This window comes from Anomalospiza imberbis, chromosome 5 (assembly GCF_031753505.1).
Source record: "Anomalospiza imberbis isolate Cuckoo-Finch-1a 21T00152 chromosome 5, ASM3175350v1, whole genome shotgun sequence".
Lineage (NCBI taxonomy): Eukaryota > Metazoa > Chordata > Aves > Passeriformes > Viduidae > Anomalospiza > Anomalospiza imberbis.
The window spans coordinates 60,698,949-60,721,008 of record NC_089685.1 but is presented as its reverse complement, the minus strand read 5'-3'; the positions used below and the strand labels follow the sequence as shown (position 1 = coordinate 60,721,008).

Here is a 22,060-nt window from a genome sequence, read left to right as displayed (position 1 = left end):
GCATAGGGACAGACAGGAGAAGGCTGTATGAGGTTCCACAGCGGTGTCTTTATTGGCAGCTCCTGCAAAGGGTTTCAGTGACAGCTCTTCTGCCAAACTGGGCAGAAATGGGGGTTTAGATAGAGTACAGAGGTTTTGGAAATGGTCCAATAGTAAGGGTCAAGGCAAATATGACTTGTAGTCTTACAAAGCGATAACGAGGGTCCAAAGGTGGAAGAGGGGCTTCTTTGGTCCAGTCATTGTGACTAGGCATTTCTTTTCTTAGGCGAGTGACCGCCAGGGAGGCCTTGCAGGGCCTCTGGCCGCTACACCACTCTGTTTGCAGATCAAAGTACAGGATTGCTGGCTGACCTTTTCTGATCCTGACATCCACAGCCAAGAAATCCAAATTTAAAATCTAGGTAGTTGCTGTGAAACTGTACAGAGGAAAGAGACTCCCAGCAGGAGTGCTTCAAGCTGGAAGATGAGATATTTTGCAGAGAGGAAAAGCAGCCTTGCCCAGTGGCAGAAGTCGTGTCTTGCCCCATGCCAAATAAAATGGCTGTGCTGTGAAGAGACAGCAAGAGGATGAGGGGCTGGGGAGGGACATCTGGGCAAGGCAGAGAACTTCCAGCATGGCCCCTATATGAGGAGCAGGTGACCTTCATGGCCAGTCTTTACTGAACTTGTTTCTTCCCGTCTTTACAGCCCAGTCTTGATGTCCACATACACTCAGCTGCCAGCGCTTCTGCCCTCAGCAGCCTTGTTGCTGAGGAGACCATTAAGGTGCCTGAAGAGCACGTGGCTAAAACACTCTTTATCCCTGCAGTTACTTTAGTTGCTGATGTTGTCTCTAAGTAGACACCTCTTACAAGCTTGCCTCAAACCCAGGAACACATCTAGCTGAGACTCAGAGTGAAGCTTTTAGTCTCGGCACACGTGATGTTCGCAGCTCTTCAGGCTTTTTTCTTGCCTGGTGCTGGGTTTTTTCTTAACAGCTCCTGACAGAGGGGAAAGGTGGGGGTGCTGCAGCCTGCCATGAGCAATTGTCTTGCTTCTTTTGCCACACTGCTCCTACCATGGCAGGAGAGGTAATAAAAAAACAAATGGCTATAGGAAGTCTTGCCACTGCTTTAGCGGTAACACCAGGTAAGAAAGAGAAAAGCACATCTGGTTTTCAGTGGAGAAAAAAAATGTATAATGTAGGAATTGTATTCTATGAATCACCACAGTCAGTTCTGCTTTCCTGCCTCAGAGCTTGACGCAGTGGGTTGCCCTGAGCCACATCATGTGTTTGGCACGGGATGGAGAAAAGTTTTAGGTTTCTTTGCATCAGCCAGTCATACCTAGAGCCTTAACTACCCTGTCATGCTCAGCAGCTGTATCCAGAATGAGAATTAGGTGCTGGGCAGGAAAGAAGCTGTTCCAGGGAAGGAGAAAACATGGCTTCTCATTGTGCTGAAAGCTGTAGACTGGCACTGCCTGGTTTTCTTTCTGCTTCTGGCATAAAGGCTTCAGCTTCTCCCAGCAGCTTTTCTCTGTCCTTGCACCCTGTGCCACAGATTTCCCTGCACAACCCATGAGGCCAGAGGCAGTTTTCTGCATCTCCCAGAGGTGTCTGCTGCAGTAATGGAGAATGGAAACAACAGCACAGGTTTCCCTCTGCTATTTATTTTGCCATTAGAATCAGTCCAAACTCCTCATTTTCTTTGTACTACACCATCAAATGCAACCCCCAGATCCCTTCCTGGGCAATGATTAGTCCTTGTTCTCATGGCCATGGTATCAACTGAGACTTTAGGCTTTGGTTCCCTCTCACCATTACCTGACCTCCAAATACACTCTATTTCCCCTCCTAATTCAGAGCATGTGATCTGCAGAATTCCCAGCTATTGAACCCAGCAGCAACCTCCCAGGCTCTGAGGCTGCTGCTGTACTGTAAGATGCAACCAAAACCAGCCAGACTGAGGATCTGCCCTGAGAGCTTGCTTGAGTCTCACAGAGGAGCCATAGCAGAAGCAACAGCTCTGACAAGGCCTCCCAGCAAAGCTGCATGGATGTTACTAAGCAAATGACCTTTCCCTGGAGCAGCTACTTCACCCACACAATTGAGTGCAAAGCACACGCTGCAATGTGTATGAACATCAAGAATTTGTTCAGCTCTTCAGCAGCTGAAATAATTAATCTCCAACAGCTAAACTCATTTGCTTCCTCCACCTTTGCCTTTCCAGCAGACTTCAAATCCAGCACAGCAATTATCTGTGCTGCTAAGGAAGCCCCATGAAGTGTCTTTGGCAAACTTCTCACCCTTTCATCCACTTCCTTTGCTCACAGAGTGAGCAAAGGTCTCTTCCATCACAGAAAGATACTCTTAAAAAAAGATTCCTTCTTCATGCATTGTGCCTGGCCAGCCTTGGGGAGCAGCTCTGGGCAGGCCAGGGCCCATGGGGTGACTACATGGAGGAATCAACAAGTTTGGATTAGGAAGATAATAAAGGAGGTATGGAAAACAGTGTTACTCTGGGGTTTTTTATGAAATCTCTGAGAGGGGAAGAGAGCACATGGAAGAATTAAAATAATCAGCTGCCAACCTGCTAAGGCTGATCAGCAGCTAAACCCAAAAGCAAAAAACAGAATTCTCTTCCCAGGGCTGCCAGATTTGCACACAGGGTCATAAGCAGGATGAGATTCTTGACACCTGGGTCTGGCACCTCCCAGTTTGTCAGGCTCATGTCACACATGCCAGGGAGATGCCAGACACCAGAATCAGCACACAGTTGGCAGGACTAAGTTACTCCACAGAGAAGAGCTGATGTTTACCCCTAGACGCAAAGCCCGGACCTGCTCACACCTCTCCCATTTCATCTACCCTGTTCCAGATCTTGGAACAGCTGCATTCTACTGATGTGGCAAACCAGCCCCTGCAGGGTTAAAAATGAGCTTGTCAGCCTGAGTGATAAAAAGTAGGATAGAAAATAAGAGAAAAGAGTGAGTAATTAAGACAAGAAGCTGGGAGCAGAGACTGCAGAATGCCAATCAGTCTGGAGGGAAGGCTCTGTGGAAAGCAGTAATGAAACTCCTTCAGTTTTAATTAAACCTGTCTCTCTATCAAGGATGTAACATCTTTGCTTCACCTCTGCTTTTGAGCTGAGAAACCAGTTGAAGCATGTAAACTGGTACTGAATAGACAGGAATTCCCTTCTGGCTCCAGAGCCTTCCCAACCCAGGCTCAGCACCTGCCCTTCCTGCTCATGTGCTCCCCAAAATTGAGGCTTAGCACCAGGCAGAATGTAGTGAAGGGGTCCAGGGCTTGCAGCCACTTGTCATGCTAAATGCACCTTCTCCCCAAGATCTTCCCTGTACTCTCTGTCCTGTTTCATTTAGGCTTACCCCACTGTGCAGCAGTCAGCCCTGATCTGATCTGTTCCATTTGCAATCTGGGACCAGGAGGAACAGGATCAGGGGTGAGCAACAGCCTAGCTGCTTCTAGGCAAGAACAGGTAGTGTCCAGCCATTGTTCCTGACTGCTGTTCCCTTCTCCCTCCAACCCTCTGGGCTGTGGAGTGAGTCTTCACCTGAGGAAATTATGAGACCATGTGAGCTGGCCACCAGCCATGGCATCATGTGCAGAGGGTGGCTGCAGAACTCGCTGTTCCCAGGAAGGCACACTGGACACGTTTCTGAAAGAGATCTGCTGTAGAGGAGTGGCAGCCACCACGAAAGGAGAGAGGTGGAAAAATCAGAAACAGGGAGAGAGGCAAGGGAGGCTCAAAGTGCAGAAAGCAACATCAAGCACTTGAATGGAAAAAGAAAACTAATTCCCAGCAGTGTTGGCTTTCCTCTTCAGTTACCCTCCGCACAGAAAAAGGGATGTCCTTGGAGCTGAGCTCTAGCAAGCTGAACAACAGCTTCAGTGAGCATTAGAAATACCATGTCACCTGGGAATTAAGAGTGGGCAGGACAAAGCAAAAAGGAAAGATTTACGCAAACAGAAGTAGGGAACAGAAAAAGAAGAAAAATAAGGGGGAGATCATGGCTCTGCTCATGCACATCACAGCTCTGCAAGCTGCCTGATGTCACCCAGTCTCACTGTACAATGCCTACAGCACTGGCTGCAGCCAAAACTCCTTCACTTTTGACACAACTTCCAGCACCATGCATGGGGACAAGTGAGGACACCAGAGGATTTTGTAGCCCATGCAGGGCTTAGGACACCTACAAGTGCCATGACAACCTGTAATTGTTTCCCAGCTTCAGTGTGGAAGTCTGGGTGTCCCACAATGTCATGGCTTTCCCTATACACTTTTTCCTAAGCTTCCCAATTTTTACCTTCTTTTAAGAAAGTACGGGTGCAGAGCTGCCTCACATTAAGGGTTACATATTTGGGATCCACACAGCACTAATAAAACACCATACATAATTAAAGAAAAGGATGGCTGTTGCAGTCGCTTAAAGTTTACTGTGAATATTGAGCTGGGATGATGGCAGGTCTCAGACATGACTACAGGATCATGGAGGAGGTGTTTGAGGAGTTCTGGGGGACTTGAACTCAGTTTAATGGGTCTGAATGAGTGAGCTTATCTCTCACTGCCAACATAAAACCATCTCAGTGGGTGTAAGGCATGGGCATGATGATCCTGGAGGAAAGCAAAACCACTGTGATGTGGTCAGAAAATGTGATGCAAATATAGACTTCTTTCTTGCCTCTCTAGCCTTTTTCTAGGGCTTCTTCTTGGTCTTGTCCAACTGTTCCTCTTAGAGGGGTCACATCTAGGGAATGGCCAGCTGTTGCCAAAATTTCCTCCTCCAATAGCTCCTTCTGAACAGAGACCATAGGTCCTTGTACCTGTTGAGTCCATGCTCTGGCATGACTGGCATCTTCATGGTCCCTCTTCCTGGTGTTCTCTTCTGGGGCTTGGGTCACCTCGCTGTTGCCTCCATAGAAATCTGTCCTGTTGGGAAAACCTCTTTCCACATTGACCATATGGACTTTCCTTCCAACCCTCTTCTTCTTCTTTTTCCTAATCTTGTTCTGGAAGAAGAGGCAGGTGAAGGCCTGCTTGAAACGCTTGCGGAAATGCTTGGAGATGAGGGCGTAGACAATAGGGTTGAGGCAGGAGTTGGTGTAGGAAAGGCAGTGGGAAGCCAGGCGGAAAGCGTAAGTGGCCCGGTTGAAGGGAAAGTGGCCAAACCAGAAGCAGAGGATGACCAGGTGGTGGGGCAGCCAGCAGAGGCAGAACAGGATGGCCACTGTGACAATCATCTTGGTGACCTTACGCTTGGCTTTCCGAGACTCTGAGATTCTTTCTATGGGGTCTACAGAAGTCCACAAGAACTTGATGGTCCTAGAGTATGCCAGGCTCACCACGGTCACAGGCAACAGGTACCCAAATACAAACGTGAAGATGTCCAGAACCTTTCGGCGCTGATCCTCCCAGATGGGGACACAGATGGGCACACCATGGTAATGGATTATCTGGTAGTAACTGAGGTAAGGCCCTGCAAAGAGCAGCGACAGTGACCAGATTACCACAATGGCCACTCCTGCATTTCGGGACGTGCGGAGATCCCGGGACTTCAGTGGATAGCGAATGGCCAAGTACCTGGCAAGGAGGGGAAGGAGAAGGAGAGTCAAAACACAGCATGGGTGAGATGAGGTATTTCTCCTGCCCTGTGGAGCTGCCATCTGTGTACCCCTTCCCATGCAGCCACCCATCTCTTCCCTCCCAAATCTTTTGGGAGTGAGGGTTACAGTGAATTCAGAAAAATATCAGGGACATTCCAACAGTGGGCCTGGGATCTCTATCATCCACTCTGCTGTGCTAGTTCAGGAAGGGCAAGCAATGTATCTTTTGAATCAGGTAAGAGAAGGATAGGAGCAGGACTTTCCTGTTTCTTCTGCGTAGTGTTGCTGCCCTGGGGGTTTTGCTGTTCTTGCTTATGCATGGTGGACTCCCCTCCTTTCCAAGTGAGCGCTGGGTAATTAGGCTGAGAGCTTGGCTTGGTAGAGGGGGAGGGCATGGTTCTGCTGGCCTTACCTCTGGGGAGACCTGACCTGCTTCTTACAGGACACCCAACTGGGTAAGTAGTGGCCTTCCTCCCAGCCTTAGCTCAAGAGTGGCAAACACAGTGTCCCTGAGCTGCAGAACTCAAAGAGAAGAGGACACTTACCTGTCAACAGAGACGGCAGCCAGGGTAAAGCTGCTGGCATACATGGTGAGGTAGATCAGGAAATGCACAGCCTTGCAGGCAAAGGCCCCAAAGAGCCAACCATCCAGGGTGTAAATGGTGGCCTGGAAAGGGACACAGCAGATGATGAAGCACAGGTCAGCCACAGCCAGGTTGAGGATGAAGAGGTTGGTGGTGGAGTACTTGGCTTGGCCATTCCACAGCAGCACAGCCAGCACCAGCCCATTTCCCACAGTACCCACAAGGAAGATGAGGGAGAAGATGATGGGCACAATAATCCCTGCTGCTCGTAGCTCCGGGCTGTCAGAAGAGATGTTCAATCCCCCTGGCATCTTCCTGTCACGCTGCAGGGACCTGCATTGGGAGAAAGGAATAATAGGCCCCAAGGTGCCTGACCCCAGCCTTTGACACTCACGTTTCTCCCAGAGATGTCAATCCCAAACAGCTGGTTAGATGATGCCACCAAGATTCTCGTGACATCACTGGCAAGAAGGCTGTTGTGGTCAGTCAGCCCACATCTGCCTGGCTTGAGCAGAGCTGAAGCCTCTTTCTCCTGCCCGGATTCACATTGCCACCAGAACACCTCCTGTGCTCCCAGCACTCCGAAGGATCCCTCCTGCCCTGCCACCTGGCCTCACCCACATTCCTCCTACATTCCCAAATCTGCTAAACCCCTTGGCATTGCTTGCTTTGGTAAGTTTAAACCCTGGCTAGTGTTCAACAGGGTTTGGCCACAGGGCCTGGGGTAGGAGGCTCCCATGGGCTGCAAGTGGTCCCAGCACACTCAGCCCAGGGCTGTACCACCCCCCACAGCAGGGACCCGATGCCTGGATCACACCCCACAGGAGCAGCACCCCAACACATTCCCACCCCAAGGGAACTCCTTAAGCTGGGACCCCCTCCACCCAGGAGCTGGCTGCTCCTTGCTCCCTGTGCAGTAGTTACGGTCCACAGAGGAAAGGCAACTAAATGCACCTTTTCCTGATGCTGAGAGGTGATCAAGGGCTGGATGGTGGCAGGTAGGTGAGGATGGGGAGGAGACCCTGGAGCCACCTGAAATACAACATGATGATCACTGTGAAGAAGCCTGTTATTATCACAGCTCAAGGTATTGCGATTTGCTGCAAAACTTCCTCCAGCCCTGAGTAACACAGTGCTCAGGCAAGGAACACCAACAGCCTATCTCTGAATAAACCTTCTCCTTGTTAGGCTATCATTGGAACAAATTGTCCTTCTCTGAGCAAAAACAGAGAAGGAAAGACACTGTTATCTAGCTACTGTTGACAAGCAATTAACTTGGTTTTGGGTCATGCAAGCTCCTTCACTCCATGCTCCCCCGTCCCTCAGCTCATGCCACTTCTGCTTCTCAGCTTCTTTGTGTATCACACCAAGAGACTGTCCCTGCCTCTCTGTGTCTCTGGTCCCCTCTGTCCTACTGATAGCTACCCTCCAGCTTACCCTTCTGGCCCCATGGGATCTCCTCAGTGAAGCAGAGGAGCCCGGTCTCCTTCTGGGCATGCAAAATGCACCAGAGTGTCTCTGCTCAGGGAGCCTGAGGCCACCTTTCAGCTTTGGAAGCTGTACTTACCTTTTTGAGGAAGGGCCTGCAGCTTTGCCACTTGCTTAGAGAGAGACCTCTGGTCCAGCCCACGCAGCGGTAGTGGGAGGATGCAGACCACAGAAGAGTTTATCTGGACAGCTCCGTCATCCCAGTCACTCCTGCCTGGTGCTCCGCTGCCTCCCCCTGCTCACCACCAGCTCTGCTCTCTCTTCTTCTGGAGCTCCTCTCCTCTCTCTCTGACTCCCCCTTTTCCCTCCCTCTGCTCTTGCTGCTGATCCATAGTTCTCTGTTGTTTTTTTTTTTCCCCTCTCCCTGAGGTTGGGTTTAGAGTTAACTCCTCTCTGCCCAGCTTTCCTGCAGGCTCTGCTGCTCCCTGCTCCTCCTGCTGAGAAGGGGGGAAAGAAAGCTCACTACTCTGTGGTGGAAAAGGGAGGATGGAGGGGGAAAGGGTCCCTTGGACGTCAGCAGCCACCTCTCGATTCTGGGTGTTCAGGATATGTTGTCCAACACCTCTGGGGAATGTAAATATCCCACAACTGTGGACCTTATCCCTGCCCTGTCCCTCAAATATAGGGTCCTAAACCCTCTGGAGGAAGAGCAGTTACTTGCTGTTACTAGATGTTATTAGTTAATTGTTAGTAGCACTGAGCAGATTGAGCCTCTCCCACAATGTCTGACCTAGGGAAGAAGGAGAAAGCAGGTTTTGGATTCCATCCAGTCCAGGTCTGCACTCCACCAGTACTACAGTAGGGGAGGGAGGACGGACGAGACCTCCAGGACGTCCACCTCCAGAGGTCCAGCTCCATCACGGCTGCCTAGAGACACATGGGAGCTGGCTGATGTGCCAGGAAAGGACAGTGACGCCGCAGCCCTTACCACCCTGCCGCTCTGTCCTGGTGACAGGACCCGTGCCCTGAGGACTTCCAGCTGATCCTTTCTCAGCAAGACTCAAAGGCCACCAGCTTCCCTTCATTGGGAAGGTTGTGGGTACCTCCTCTAATGATGGCGCAGGATATGGAGGAGGCGCTGGCCCCTTCCCCTCCACAGCAGCCCAAATTATCCCCATTGGCTCAGTGACAGGAGGGACCATAAGGCTTCTCCCCCCCCCCCACCACCTGCTCCTCTGGTGGGAAGGAGCGAGGTGTCCCCGCCAGCTCCCTATCAGCCGCTGTAACCAGGGAAAAGGGGAAGGCCATGCCTCGGGACGCGGTGATAACCCAGGGGATGCGGCAGACTACAAGCCTGCAGCCGGGCACAGCCTGTCACAGCGCTGCTCGCCATGGAGGGACCACACCGCAGCTGCCTCCTCCTCCTCCTCTGCCTGCTTCCACCACCGGGCATCCCAGACCCACCGCCGCGTCTGGAGGAACCTCGGAAGCCGCTGCTGCCACCGTCCAGCACCGCTGACCCCACCGCCCACCTGCTGCGCGGCCACCCCTCGGCCCCGGTGCGGCCCTACAGCCTGTCGCTGTCCCCCGAGGATTATCGCTACGCCCCCAAGCCCCGGCACCTGCGCCCCGGGCGGCTGCGCCGGCTCCTGGGCTCGGCCTTCGACCCCTTCTGGATGGCGACCGAGGAGCCCCGCAGTCGCAACGGGAGCATCCTCGAGGAGAACCTGGACTCCATGAGCAGGGACCTGGCCGAGGGTGCCGGGCGATATCACCGCAAGCTGTGGCGAGAGGCGGAGGGGCTGGAGCTGCCCACCGCCCCAGAGCTGCCCCCAGAGCTAGCGGGGGCCCTGGCCCGCCGCCTGCGGCAGTGGCTGGTGGAACGGGCCACCTGCCGCCTCACCTCCGCCTGGGTCGACCTAGGACCCGTCTTCTGGCCCCGCTGGGTGCGCCACACCACTTGCGAGACCGACGCCCCCGGCTGCTCCTGGCCCCCCGGCATGAGCTGCCAGCCCGCACAGCTCACCCGCATCAAGCTGCTGGCCTGGCACTGCTGGACCCCGCAGCAGCCCGGGCCCCCAAGCTGCACCTGGCGGCAGATCCCCTACCCCGTCGTGGCCGCCTGCAAGTGCTCCTGCCGCTGAGGGGGCTACGGAGGTACCCCCCGGCGCCTGTTCTTGCAGCCAAAAGGCCTGAAAAGGCAGACGGCTGCCTGGACTCACCCTCGGAGCTGGGGGAAAATCCCCCGAACAGAAATAAACCTCCAGGAAGGAAGCGGGGATGGCTGTGGTCGTTGCTCTGTCTCACCAAAACCCTTGGGTGGGGGGTGCCGCTGCTTCCCCCCTCACCCACCAGTGCCGAGAGGCATTAGCACCAGCAGAGATCCTTGTGCAGCATTTATCTCCAGCAAAGGATGAGGGATGGAAAAATTATGGCACAGAACAGCAGGTTCAGACCCCGTTTGCAACAGCCCCAGCTGGCTCAGTCCAAGCTGGGGCATCCCTGCCTGCCTGGGTGGGGCTGCAGGCAGAGAGCCAGGGCAAGGGAATTCCAGCAAAAGGTAGAGGTGGGTCACTGCTTGGGGTGGAAACAGCAATGTGGAGAGGGGCTGGAGTGAATCAGGGGGAAGTGAGGTATTTTGGGACTGCAACAAGGCAGCCTAGTGAGAGTAGAACTGGGAGGTGGGCCACGACCCAGGGCTGGAAGCATTTCTGGGGCTAGGTGTGTATGAAAATGGGATGAGATAGGATAGTCCCCTACTTTGAGGTAAAATGGGTGAAATACATGGATCCTCCACCCATCCCACAGTGCAGAGGGTGACAGCTCCAGACTCAGGACTGCCTGAGCAGCATATGGGGCATGGGGCAGGTCAGGGAGCCTGTCCTCTACATTCCACTCAGCAAAACAGCCTCTTTTCTGGGCTTAAAGCTGCCTACAGCTGTAGATCAGGACGTAGGCTGGAAGGCCTTGAAGCAATAAAGCGCAGGAGGATGTGCCTCAATTCAATATTAACATGATGCCTCCAAGTCAACGAGTATGGCATTATTCATTACCAGTGTGCCATCACCTGACCCTCCTGCCTTCCTGGGATTCCAGCACTACACAGTCTGTTCCCCAGACAGCTCCACAGCCTGCTGCTGAGCTTGGCCTTGAAGCAGGCAGAGCGCAGGGAGTTGGCTGCTGAGGCACCCGAGAGATACGGAGGTGAGAGGGAGGTCAGCGTGTCTGGTGAGAAGAGGAGCAGAAGGGCAAGCCCACAAGTGCATGCAAAAACAATTGTGAGCATCAGAGGAGGGAGGCTGCTCTTGCTGCTCTGGCCTGCAGCTGAGCAGAGAGATATCTGTAAGGCTGCTCTGCCAATGAGGAGGACTTGAAAGCTGGAGCAGGGTTAAACTGCTGGGGTTGTCTGCCCTGAGTGGAGTGGAGGCATCAGCAGGGATGCCTGCAAAGGCCAGGGGAGACGGGGAGACCAGGGCTGGGAACCAGCAGGAGAGAAATGTGAGGGAGGGCGGTTCAGGTGTGCAACGGAGGTGTGCAGGTAGGGGGAGCAAAGGGTGCACATGCATTGGGCTCAAACCAGCAGTGATTCAGTTTAGGGTCTCAAACCTCCCTATGCCTGAGCCCATCTGGCTGAATTTTCATCTCTTCCAGGTCTCACAAGGGGCCTGAGAGCAATCTCCCTGCCTTCCCCATGCCAAAATACTGCCTGTTGAGAAGGGTTTGCAGCACTGCGAGGGCCTGGTGCCACAGAAAGGAATCTCCATATCATAGTTTATCAAGCAGGCTGAGCTCAAGGCCTGTGGGGATGGAAAATTAAACAAAATCAGCACACAGTTACACTACCAGCTGTTCTAAAAGGGTTTGGTTGCAGTCCTATTGAACCTACAAGACACATTTCTTCCCTGTCCTTTGCATCCTTATAAAGCCCTACGATCCTGGAGTAACACCTGTATTCTTCTGCAGTTGCTCTGGCTCAGGTCAGACATTATTACCCTGTGGTTTGCTCCCTGACAGCCTAGTGACACATAAGGATTTCAGAGCAGGTCTCTGCTGATACGAGCCAGTGCTCAGGCACAGTACACTCCATTTCAGCTAGAATCTGTCCCTGGCTGCAGCTACTCATTCAGCACACACAGGCAGCTGGCAGGACACACAATTTCGGATCTGGAACAAAACTGATGCAAACAAAGCAATCCTAAGAGACGCCCAGGTCCCACTTGTGCCTTTTTGAATGCTGAAACACTATAGCACAGCTTGGGGGAACAAATCCAGAGATTCCTGCCATATGGAAGAAAGTTAAAGGTTTCTGTCACCTGCTCTGCCCCTGGCCTTGGCCTCAGTCAGATGCAGATCCTCTCACCATGCTGCTGGCCTCTGCCACCTCAGCTTGCCCACTGCCTGATGGCCTCTCTGGGGCAAGGTGCCTTTCCCAGGGCAGGTTTAGGACCACTGAAGCAATTGGCAAAGCCAAATGGGGACCAAGCAAGCCTCATGTCTAACACCTGAAAGTGAGAAGGAGACAAAGGAGCACCAGAGCTTTGGGGGGCCCATATCCTCTTTTCCCTAACCAGCTGCCAGTGGCACAGGTTGCAAAAGGTGTAGGAAACACTCCTGCCTCAGTGGGGAGTTGCAGCAGTCGGATCTGCCAGGGTGATGCTGCTGGATGCACAGGACAGCATAGAAGAAGCAGGCAACATCAGCAACGCTGTTATTTCCATCAGCAGGAGACAGCAGGAACTGCAGCGCCTCACCATCTGGACTGAGGCTTCAGGGAAGGCATAGCAGAGTGTCTGGTCACAGCATGAGAGGATGGGGATGGGGTGCAGCTCCTGGATGAGGAAATAGGAGGCAGACAAATATCCGCTGCGCTGCAGGACACCTTTAATGACACTTTTAAGTGCTGTTTACCAGTGCTACTGCCAGCACGCTGCAACAGCCAGCTGGCTCACTCATGTGACACAGGCTGTGAGGCCTTGAGGAACAGTCCTGCTTTTGGCAGTGTGCTGTTCAAGCCTTTTTCCCCCATCAGAGGCACTTGGTTGTGGACAGGGATGGTGCTGAAGAGGTGTTTTCTGGCCCCTCAAGACAGCGCTCCGTGCTTCCGTCCCACCTCGGTGAAGGCTTCCACGCAGCGGTCGATGTCCTCGTCGCTGTGCACGGCTGAGATCTGGACCCGAATGCGCGCCTTCCCCTTGGGGACCACGGGGTAGCTGAAGCCAATGACGTAAATGCCTGGGGAGGAAATGCAGACAGAGTCAGAGCTGGCTGGGATGGAGACAGGCTGAAGTGTACTGGGTGATAGAAAAGCTCCCCTTCCAGTAACCACTTCCAGCCTTCAGGGTTTTTAAGTGCCATCTGCTCCCAAGCACGGAAATAAGGTTAAGGGCCAGCAATGGGGATGGAGTCCAGCCTAGCAGGACACGAGCATTAATGTAAATCCCCTCCCTAAATGAGAAAGAAGGTGCAGCCAGCAACATCTGGGGGAAACCATGAGGATATTTGCAGCTGGAGGGGGGATGAGTACTGGATTTTGTGCAGGAACATCCTCTGAAGGAGGGCTTGTGGTAGCACCACCGCCAACTGTCCCTTCCCTCAGGGAATGTGTCTGCATACTGAGCTCCCTCCCCAGATCACCTCTGTTGAGCATGTCCTCTGCCATCACTGATGCCAGCCGAGCATCCCCCAGCATGACTGGACAGATGGGGTGGTCTTTCCCCGAGATGGTGAAGCCAGCCGCCGTCATCTTACTTCTGAACCTGGTGGAGGGAACGACAGGATGAGTAAAAACCTCAACAACCACTGCCTTTCTTTCCCCTGGGAGCCCTGCCCACTGAGAACTGGGTAAGGTTTGCTCCACTGTTCATCATCTGTGCAGGGAAGAGATCTCTCCTCTTAGAGTGATCTCCTACTGTGTCCTGCCAAGCATAATGGGACTGCAGATCCTTGAGTGGACAATGTGCCCCAGCTCACAGAACATCCAGATGCGACACATCTGCCTGACACAGACAGGCACATCCTGCAGCCTCCCCTGAGCCCTGACTTGCAAACTGTCTTCACAGTTATCACTGGGAAAGGAGGGCTGAATAAATCACAGACAACTCACTCCTAACAAAGCTGCCCCTGCTCCCACCCCAACATGGCCCCCTCACCGTTGCGTTTTGGCAGCCATAGACTGTGCAATGGCATTGCTCTCCATTAGCAGGTCCAGGGCCTTGGATGCACAGCCCACCACGGCAGGGGGCAGGCTGTTGGAGAAGAGGTATGGGCGGGAACGCTGGCGGAGCAAATCGATGAGGGGTTTGGGGCCTGTTGTGTACCCGCCTGCAGTCGGAGGAGAGAGAATTGGACAAGGCACCCCAGGGTGACCTGTTTAGAGTGAGGCTTCTTGATAAAGCCAACCTGGCACCTGTAGCAGGAATTTAGGTACAAACCAGGTCTAAAAATTATAGCTGATGCTTTTGACCAAGAGTTTCCACCCTGACCCCAAAGGCAAACGCATGAGAAAGATGACAACGTAACAGGCACATGGCAGGATCTCCCTTAATCCTGCAGCAACATCACAAACCAAGCCTTTTGCCAACAGTGGAAAAGGCTAACATGCATTTGTTACTCTATCATTAGGCAGAGGAAGGAAATGTAAGACCAATGCTGTAGAGCTCTTTAGGGCATACAGGACGCTGGACAGGAAAATGCCTTCACCTGCAGCTCCTCCAAGAGCTTTTCCCAGAGTAGAATTGATGATGGTGACTTTGTCCATCACTCCCAGGAGCTCATCAGTACCCCTGTAGAAAAAGGAATGTTACATTATCAGCTGTGCCAGCACACAGCAGGGAATCTGCTGGATACCTCATGGAAAACAAAGCACTGTCAGCCAGGTCTCTGGCATCCCTCCTTCTAGACAAGGAGGAATAGCCCTTGAGATAGTTCAACCCAAGTGTTGACCTTCCTCTCCTGCAGAAAGACTAGGCTGGGACCTCACCAAGTAAGAACATGGGTTCTTCATCCCTTAGAGATGGGAAAGTGCTCAAACTTCCCACACAGAAGTTTAATAGTCCAAACAAAGCACCTGCCAGGAGAGGTGGTGCCCAGATGAGATAGTCATGCCATCTGTTACACACTGAGAAGGAGCTGTCACTTGGGGATGGATCACTGCTGAAGTATCTCCTTTCAATCCAAAGAAGAGGTACAAAGCCTTCAAGGAGTCCCCACACAAAAACACGCTGGCCATCAGCAGCTTAGTCCTTGCTTCAGAATTAGTCAGGGTAGGAGGAAGAAACAGCGCTGAGGCAGTCACTTACCGCCCATTGGGTCCCAGGAATCCTGTGGCATGGCATTCATCAATGAAGACCAGGGCATCATACTTCTGGGCCAGCTGGCAAATTTCCCTCAGGGGCGCGATGTCACCGTCCATGGAGAAGGCACCGTCAGTGGCCACCAGCCGCAGTCGATGCTTCTGTTGGAGGGAAAAAGGCATCCCCAGGGGTGAAGATGTCACCCTGAGGAGAGGGGCTGGCAAAAGCACACACTCAAACCCCTGTATGGAGAGGATGTACCTAACTGAGATGGAGGGGATTTGCATCACAACCAGCTGCTTTGCCACCTTTCCTATCCATGCCTGTCAGCAAAAACAATGCCTATTGCATGGGAAAGGGCAGAGCTCATGCTCCAGGACTGGTTACTGCACAGGCAGCACAGCTAAGCTACTGCAACGCCAGCACCCTGGTGTTGGGGTGGGAGCAGACCTCCATACCTGCGCTTCCTTCAGCTTGGCCTCCAGGTCCTGCATGTCCATGTGCTTGTAGCGGTACTTGTTGGCCTTGCACAGGCGGATGCCATCGATGATGGAAGCATGGTTCAGCTCATCTGACAGCACTGCATCCTCTGGGGTCAGCAGGGCCTGGCGTGACAAACAGAGAGGATCATCCTTTGCTCTGGATGCCACCGAGATCTCCCAGCCTCCCTCAGTACAGAGAACAAGGCTGTGATTGATTCCAGCTGCCACATCTCTCCTGGCACTGCTAAACTTTTTATTTCCTTCCTAGTCACCTTATCCCCTGATTTCTTTATGCCAGGCTCTTGCTTGTGGTTTCTGAGCTCAAAATCTCTCTCCCCCTTTCCCAACATGTGATATCACCCCTGTCCTGCACCTACACTTTAAGGGTGCAGAAATGGGAGCCCTCCCCAAGAGCTAGAGCTGGCTGGAGACAGCAAAGGTGAGGGTGGTTAAATGCCTCTGCATGGCTTCCCTGGTGCAAGGGCCCTAAGTCAGGGCTCTTCACCACCAGCCAATGCTATCTTTTCTGGTGCATAGAGCTCATAGCAGAGCCTCTGGAAGGCATGGGGAGCCACATTGCTGTCACCTCCCTCCTCCATGCACAACACAAAGGAAGCCTTATGAACCTCAAAGATACCAGCGTTGGCATCAAAGCAACTGGCATAGAGAATGGCATCTTCCCGCTGGTGGAAACGTGCGATCTTCTCCTCCAGGTCCTTGTGTATGCTCTAAAGAGAAGAGAGGAGCAGGAGTCAACAGTGGGGCAGCACAAGTTCTTGCTTGCCCGCTGCTCTTAAATGCTGACTTGAAAGGGCTGGAGACAGACAGGTTTTATCCAGAAAAGGTGTATGTGCGTGGGAGAAGTTACTCATGTTCAGCAAATGCAGCCCTAAAGTATGATTATGGGTTTGGATGCCAAAGCTCAGCAGGGAGACTCCAAGCACCCCATGCACAAGGGAGAAGCTCTGCTTGTTCTTTCCACTTAATCAGGCAGGACTCAAAAAAGGCTCCAGCAGGGATAAACTGGGCTGGGTCTGATGGAGCCACTTCAAGTCAGGTTCACTGTAATTTTGACCCGAAAGAGAGAGAAAAAGACATTTATTTTCTGAACTCAGAGGCGTGTTCAGTTTCTTTGCTCTCAGGTGTTGTAATGGTTTAAATTGGCGTATTTCCAGATGCTTGGCTAACGGGGGTCTGGCAGGCTCCTTTTCTCACCGGGCCACGTGTAAGTTAGCACCCTGCACGCATGCCGAGTGGGAGTGTCGAGAGGGGAGTCTACATGGACACCCTGCGAAAGACCCTCGGGGAAGGGGATGCTGCCCAGTACCTGGGTACCGCAGATAAAGCGGACAGAGCTGAGCCCAGCGCCGAACTTCTCCAGGGCCTCCACAGCGGCACGGATCACCTCGGGGTGGCTGGAGAGCCCCAGGTAGTTATTGGCGCAGAAGTTGATGATCCCTGCGTGAACAGAGAAAGAGAGAGAAGCAGGGGCATGGCACCGAGAGCCCTCCCCTTCCTCCCCGCCGCACGCACCGGCGCCGCCGCCCGCCAAGCGGAGGTGGGGACCCTGTCGGGAGACGATGACACGCTCGCTCTTCCAGGTGCCGGCGCCACGGATGTCCTCCAGCTCGCTCTCCAGCCGCCGCCGGAGCTGCGCCGCCGCCGCCGCTCCCGACGCGGCCCGGGGGGAACCGGCCCCGGCCCCGGCCCCGGCCCCGGCCCCGGCCCCGCGCAGCGCCCGCACCGCCGCCGCCCGCCACATCCCGGCGCTGCGCCCCGCACGCCCAGGGGCAGGGCCCGGCGCCCAATCGCCGCTAATTAACCACGGGTTCATTACTGACCAATGCCCATTGGCCGCCGGGGCACCGCCCCCGTCGGGCGGGGCGAGTTCGCCGCAGATCCAGCGGCTTGAAGTGCTTGGGCACGTTCTCTAGGAGGCGTTCGGCGTCTTCTTTGGAGGAGAGGATCTGTCCCAAGGGGTTTAGGCACCCCAGAGCCAGATATGTGATGCCCGGAGTCTGAAGAATTTTGAGGGAACGCCATCCATGAGATTTAGGAACTGCAATGGGGTCATGTACTAGGGTCTGAGGGATTTCATAGCAACAGGGCATCACGGACCTCAAGGATCAACAAGCCCAGGACATTAGGTGCCTCTGCCTAGAGATTTGGGGTCCTCAGCACAGGTGACTTGGATCCTTGCAGATAGGTGGTTTATGGGTGCCCACCACTAGGGATAATAAGCCACGGGTCTGTAGCATGTGGGTGTATACAGTTGGGGTGACCAACAATCCATTGGACAGAGAGGTTTAGGACTTACCATGTGAAAATTAGAATACCCAGACCCAAGGGATTTGAGCACCTTTGGCCAAATGTGTTTGTAAACTATAGGCTCAGTGGCTTTAGACACAATGGGTCATAGAATGATAGAATGGTTTGGGTCCAAAGGCACCTTAAAAATTATCTAATTGCAAGCTCGTGCCATGGGCTGGGACACCTTCCACTAGACCAAGTTGCTCAGAGCCCCATCAAAACTCAGCCAGAGTATTTTTAGGGATACAGCATCCACAACTTCTCTGGGCAGCCTGTTCTGTCTGGATTAGGTATCTCCTTCCTCTACTACAGCTGACTGGGGAATTCTGTGGCCAGAGTGGTTTAGACCACTCATTCCAGAGGAATTAGGTACCAGGCTCTTCAAAGGTGTTTGGGGTCTTCAGTCTAGGTGTTCTGGTAGCCTTTGATCCAAGGGTCTTAGGAACAAGAGCCCACAGGGTGCATCCAGGCCAAGGATTTCAGTGTTCTGAAGCACTGAATTTGGAATCCTTAATGGCTAAAGGACTCAGGCATCATTTGCCCAAGCGGTTTAGGAAGGCTGAAGGATTTGGGAGCCATCAGGAGACCCTGGTGAAGACCCTGGGCTTATGAGAGTTAGACACAGCAAGTCCAAGGGCCTTGAGCACTCAGAGCCCCTGGGATTTTGGAACTCCTGGCCCAGGTGGTTGGGGATCCTGATTATTAAGAAATTTATCTGTCTCTAGCCAAGAGGGATTAGGCAGCCACTGCCTGAAGCTCAGACCCTACTGAGCAGTGAGGCCAGCCCACAGGCTCCCTGCCAGTCCTGCCTGTCAGGATCACCCATCCCAGCCCAGGGAGGGCCTCTGACAGGGGACAGGCAGGCCCTGGAATCGTGCCGGCCCCACTGGGCACAAAGCCAGAGCCCTCCTGTTTGCAGCAGGGCTGAGCCCAGCAGTTCTGCCTCACCCTGCCCTGGCTGCCCACCACATCCCCACATCCCACCTGCAGAGCTGTCCACTGCCTCAGGATGTTCCTCCCTGGGGAGCAAAGATGCTTATGACTGTGTTTGTCCTTTCTCCCCACAGTGATCCCTCTTCCCACACCATGGGCACCTTCAACTCCTTGAAAGCCAATGTGGACAGACTCTGGCCCCACTCCATCTCCTCTGTCCCATCCCTACCCCAAAAGTCCCTGTCACCATCCAGCTGTGCTGAGGCAGCTCCCCAGGCAGGTGGGCAGCCCTGATTATCTCCAGCACCAGCTCGACCTCACACCCAGCAGCCCAACATTCCTCGCCTCATCCCCACACTGGATCTGCAGCACTGGATGAGGGAACAGGGACCCCTTTTCCTCCTCCCTGGAAGGCCAGGGCTTTCACAGCCATACGTTCCGGCTTCCCCACCAATGTCTTTGCCTGGCCCCAGCAAACACATAAACCCCCCAGAAGCTGGGGCAGGACCAGGAACTGAAATCCTGCATGACTCCAACAGGCACACAGAGTCACCATCACTCCCAATACACAACAAGCAGTCCAGCATTAATAAAACCAACAGACACACATGCAAGAAATTTCTGAGATACCAGAATAAAAACCCAGACCAGTAACACTTTAAAATTGTTTTTTTCATTCATCAACTGCCTTGTTTCAGCTATTTCAATTCATGAATAGAGCAATTCTTTATAAAATGCAGTAGAAAGGAGTAAAAACAAAGGCAACAGCTATTTACAGAACCAACGTGGAGAGTGCCGAAACGCCTCCAGACTTCTCACTTCTTCTTGGGCGACTTCCGGGCACTGGACTTGGCTCTGGATTTCGACCGCCTTGCCTTCTTGGGTTTGGATGCCTTCAGGGACTTGGCCTTAACAGTCTTTGGCTTCTTGGCTTTCTTCGGGCTCCTCGACTTCTTCCTGGCCTTCCTGGCGGCAGATTTGGGCTTCTTGGCCGGGGATCTGGCTTTCCTGGACCTAGCCGGCTTCCGAGGCGAAGTGGATCTCCTGGCTGCCTTCTTCCTCTTCCTAGAAGGAGACCTCTTCGCCTTGCTGGCCTTGGCTAGGCGGAAAGAGCCGGAGGCACCAACTCCTTTGGTCTGCTTGAGGACTCCAGTGGCCAGCAGGCGCCGGATGGCCAGCCTGATCTGGACGTCGGCATTCTGGCCCACCTTGTAGTTGCTCTTCACGTACTTCTGGATGGACTGCCGGGATGCGCCACCACGGCTCTTGTCGGCCCGGATGGCTGCCGTGATCATGTCCGAGTACGCAGGGTGGGCTGCCGGCCGCCGCGCTGACCGGGCCCGCTTGGGCTTGGTGGCCGAAGCCGGTGGCAGTGGGATCGGGCTGTCGCTCATGGCGAGTGCTTCGTCCCGCGATGCCCTGCTACGCCCTCACGGCTGGAAGCGTGGCCCGCCCGGCCTGGGACCCCCGCCCCTGGGCGGGGAGAGGCTGGGAAGGGAGCGGTGGGTGGGTGAAGCCGCAGCAGAGCCAGCGCCGCTCTGCCGCCGGTGCCCCCGCTGGTGCCTCTGCGGCCGCGCCCGCCGCGGGCTCCCTTTAAAGCCGCGGTGCGGACCGCGGGGAGGACTGCCCCGCGCGCGCCACCCGCCGCCCGTGTCCCCGCGTGTCCCCTGCCACGCCCTGACCCGACCCACCGGGAGCGACAGGCAGGGACAGTGCGGGAGACACTGTGGAATAAATAAGAGTATTTGGGGGAATACATGGTGGGGACAAGCAGGGACACTGGTGGGATCAGCGGGGGACAGTGAAGAGCGAGGACTTGTAAGGGACATTTAGTGGGGCAGCTTAGGTACAAGGTACATTTGGAAGGATATTGTGTAGGGACAAAGAAGGACACTGGGGGACACTGGGGACGCTGGTAAGACTGGGATATTCAGAGCAACATCATGAGATGCAGAGGTACACTTAGGGAGGACACAGGGTTGGGAGGGACATTTAGGGGCAACACAAGGAGACATGCTGGAGAAATATCAGGGGACAAGGAAAGACACTGTGGAAGATATTAAGGGGGCAGGAAGGGACACTAGAGAAGACACTGGGCACGGCACCAAGGAGAAAATGGGGAGCGCTGGGCACAACTCAGCTCAGCAGCAATATCCCATGGCCAAGTGCCACTACTCCCTCTTCTGCCCCTTTGCTCTCCACCAGGTGCTTTAGGAACACCAGCTCAGCCCTTGCACATGGAAGGTGAGGGGTCACAAATAACAGGCTATCCCCTTGTTTCGGGAGACACACACAACTCTTAGTGTGGGGACAGAGTAGGGACATAGTGGCAATCAGCCATCCTTTCCCTGCTGGGTGAGCGGTCGGCTGTTCCTGGGAGATTAAATATAGCCACTATCATCATCTTGCCTGTAGGATTTAGACGATGTTTTCCCCTTATTTTTAAAAACACACGGGTGCAGCCACCTGGTGCCCACCAACATGCCATGTGGGGCTCAGAGGTGAACCAAACCTCCCAGTGCTTCAGTTTAGCATTAAAATACACAGTGAAGCACCTCTCAATAACCTCTGAGTTCCCTGGGTGTCCAGGACCATGAAAACCACCAGCCAAGGACACACAGAAGTATGCATAAATAAAACATCAATATAGATACAAAAATACAAATATAAACAAAGAAATTGAAATAATAGAAATAGTAAAAATTGAGATAATAGAAATAGAATCATAGAATCATATAGGGATGTTTGGGCTGGAAGGGACCTTAAAGATCATCCAGTTCCAATTTCCCTGCTATGGGCAAGGACAACTTCCAGTAGACCAACTTGCTCAGACCCCCATTAAGCCCGTCCTTAAACACTTTTAGGCATCCACAACTTCTCTGGGCAACCTGTTTCAGTGCCTCATCACACTCACAATAAAGAACTTCTTCCTAATATCTAATCTAAACTTGCCCTCTTTCAGTTTAGAGCCATCCCCCCTTGTCCCATCACAACATTTAAATAGAAATAGGAATCTTTGATGTGAAGACCTGGCCTGGAAGAAGACACTCAGGCCCCTGATGCTTTCCCACAGATGGAAGGACCAAGTGCATCTCTTTGAGCCTTCCTCCCTGATGGAGTTTCTTCACATGCTCTATCCCATTTGGGGAGTGGGAAAGGCTCTCAGCACCTGCAAACCTTTTGATTTAATTAGGAGCAAACTGCCCCTAATTGTGGAGATGAATAACCACCCTTCTACCTCCCTTGGGGTTTGCTTTTGTTTAAGACCTCAAAAATAAATGGCTTTCCATCCCATATGGAGTTCACGGAGCTCTGGTGGCCTCTGTGCAACGCTTTGACCGGCTGGGGGACCTCTCATTTTTCCTATCTGGGAATAAACTGCTGGCGCTGGCTGCTGGCACGTAGGCAAACCCAGGCAGGCAGATA

The 22,060-nt window shown here is 53.4% G+C and overlaps 4 protein-coding genes across 5 annotated transcripts; 1 reads left to right on the top strand and 3 right to left on the bottom strand.

Moving 5' to 3' along the window:
- Positions 1 to 4,418: 4,418 nt before the first annotated feature.
- Positions 4,419 to 8,161, bottom strand: GALR3 (galanin receptor 3). 2 transcript variants are annotated; one of them, XM_068191216.1, is made up of 4 exons: positions 7,757 to 8,159; positions 7,144 to 7,221; positions 6,151 to 6,522; positions 4,419 to 5,582 (listed from the first exon to the last, which is right to left on the bottom strand). In XM_068191216.1, exons 3-4 carry the CDS (start codon positions 6,498 to 6,500, stop codon positions 4,688 to 4,690), a joined length of 1,245 nt encoding a protein of 414 aa, XP_068047317.1. In that variant the 5' UTR covers positions 6,501 to 6,522; positions 7,144 to 7,221; positions 7,757 to 8,159; the 3' UTR covers positions 4,419 to 4,687. The 2 variants fall into 2 exon arrangements, with proteins under 2 accessions (XP_068047317.1, XP_068047318.1); XM_068191217.1 differs by lacking the exon at positions 7,144 to 7,221 and having other exon boundaries at positions 7,757 to 8,161.
- A 654-nt stretch (positions 8,162 to 8,815) lies between these two features.
- Positions 8,816 to 11,061, top strand: LOC137474556 (noggin-like). The gene has a single exon (XM_068191220.1). The coding sequence runs from the start codon at positions 9,009 to 9,011 to the stop codon at positions 9,759 to 9,761; it is 753 nt and encodes a 250-aa protein (XP_068047321.1). The 5' UTR covers positions 8,816 to 9,008; the 3' UTR covers positions 9,762 to 11,061.
- Positions 11,062 to 12,476: 1,415 nt separating this feature from the next.
- GCAT (glycine C-acetyltransferase) lies at positions 12,477 to 17,168 on the bottom strand. Its single transcript, XM_068191215.1, has 9 exons — positions 16,925 to 17,168; positions 16,719 to 16,849; positions 16,018 to 16,119; positions 15,368 to 15,514; positions 14,916 to 15,070; positions 14,317 to 14,399; positions 13,767 to 13,938; positions 13,252 to 13,373; positions 12,477 to 12,849 (listed from the first exon to the last, which is right to left on the bottom strand). Exons 1-9 carry the CDS (start codon positions 17,151 to 17,153, stop codon positions 12,698 to 12,700), a joined length of 1,293 nt encoding a protein of 430 aa, XP_068047316.1. The 5' UTR covers positions 17,154 to 17,168; the 3' UTR covers positions 12,477 to 12,697.
- Positions 17,169 to 19,298: 2,130 nt separating this feature from the next.
- H1-0 (H1.0 linker histone) lies at positions 19,299 to 20,220 on the bottom strand. Its single transcript, XM_068191221.1, has one exon. The coding sequence runs from the start codon at positions 20,026 to 20,028 to the stop codon at positions 19,450 to 19,452; it is 579 nt and encodes a 192-aa protein (XP_068047322.1). The 5' UTR covers positions 20,029 to 20,220; the 3' UTR covers positions 19,299 to 19,449.
- Between the last annotated feature and the right edge of the window lie 1,840 nt (positions 20,221 to 22,060).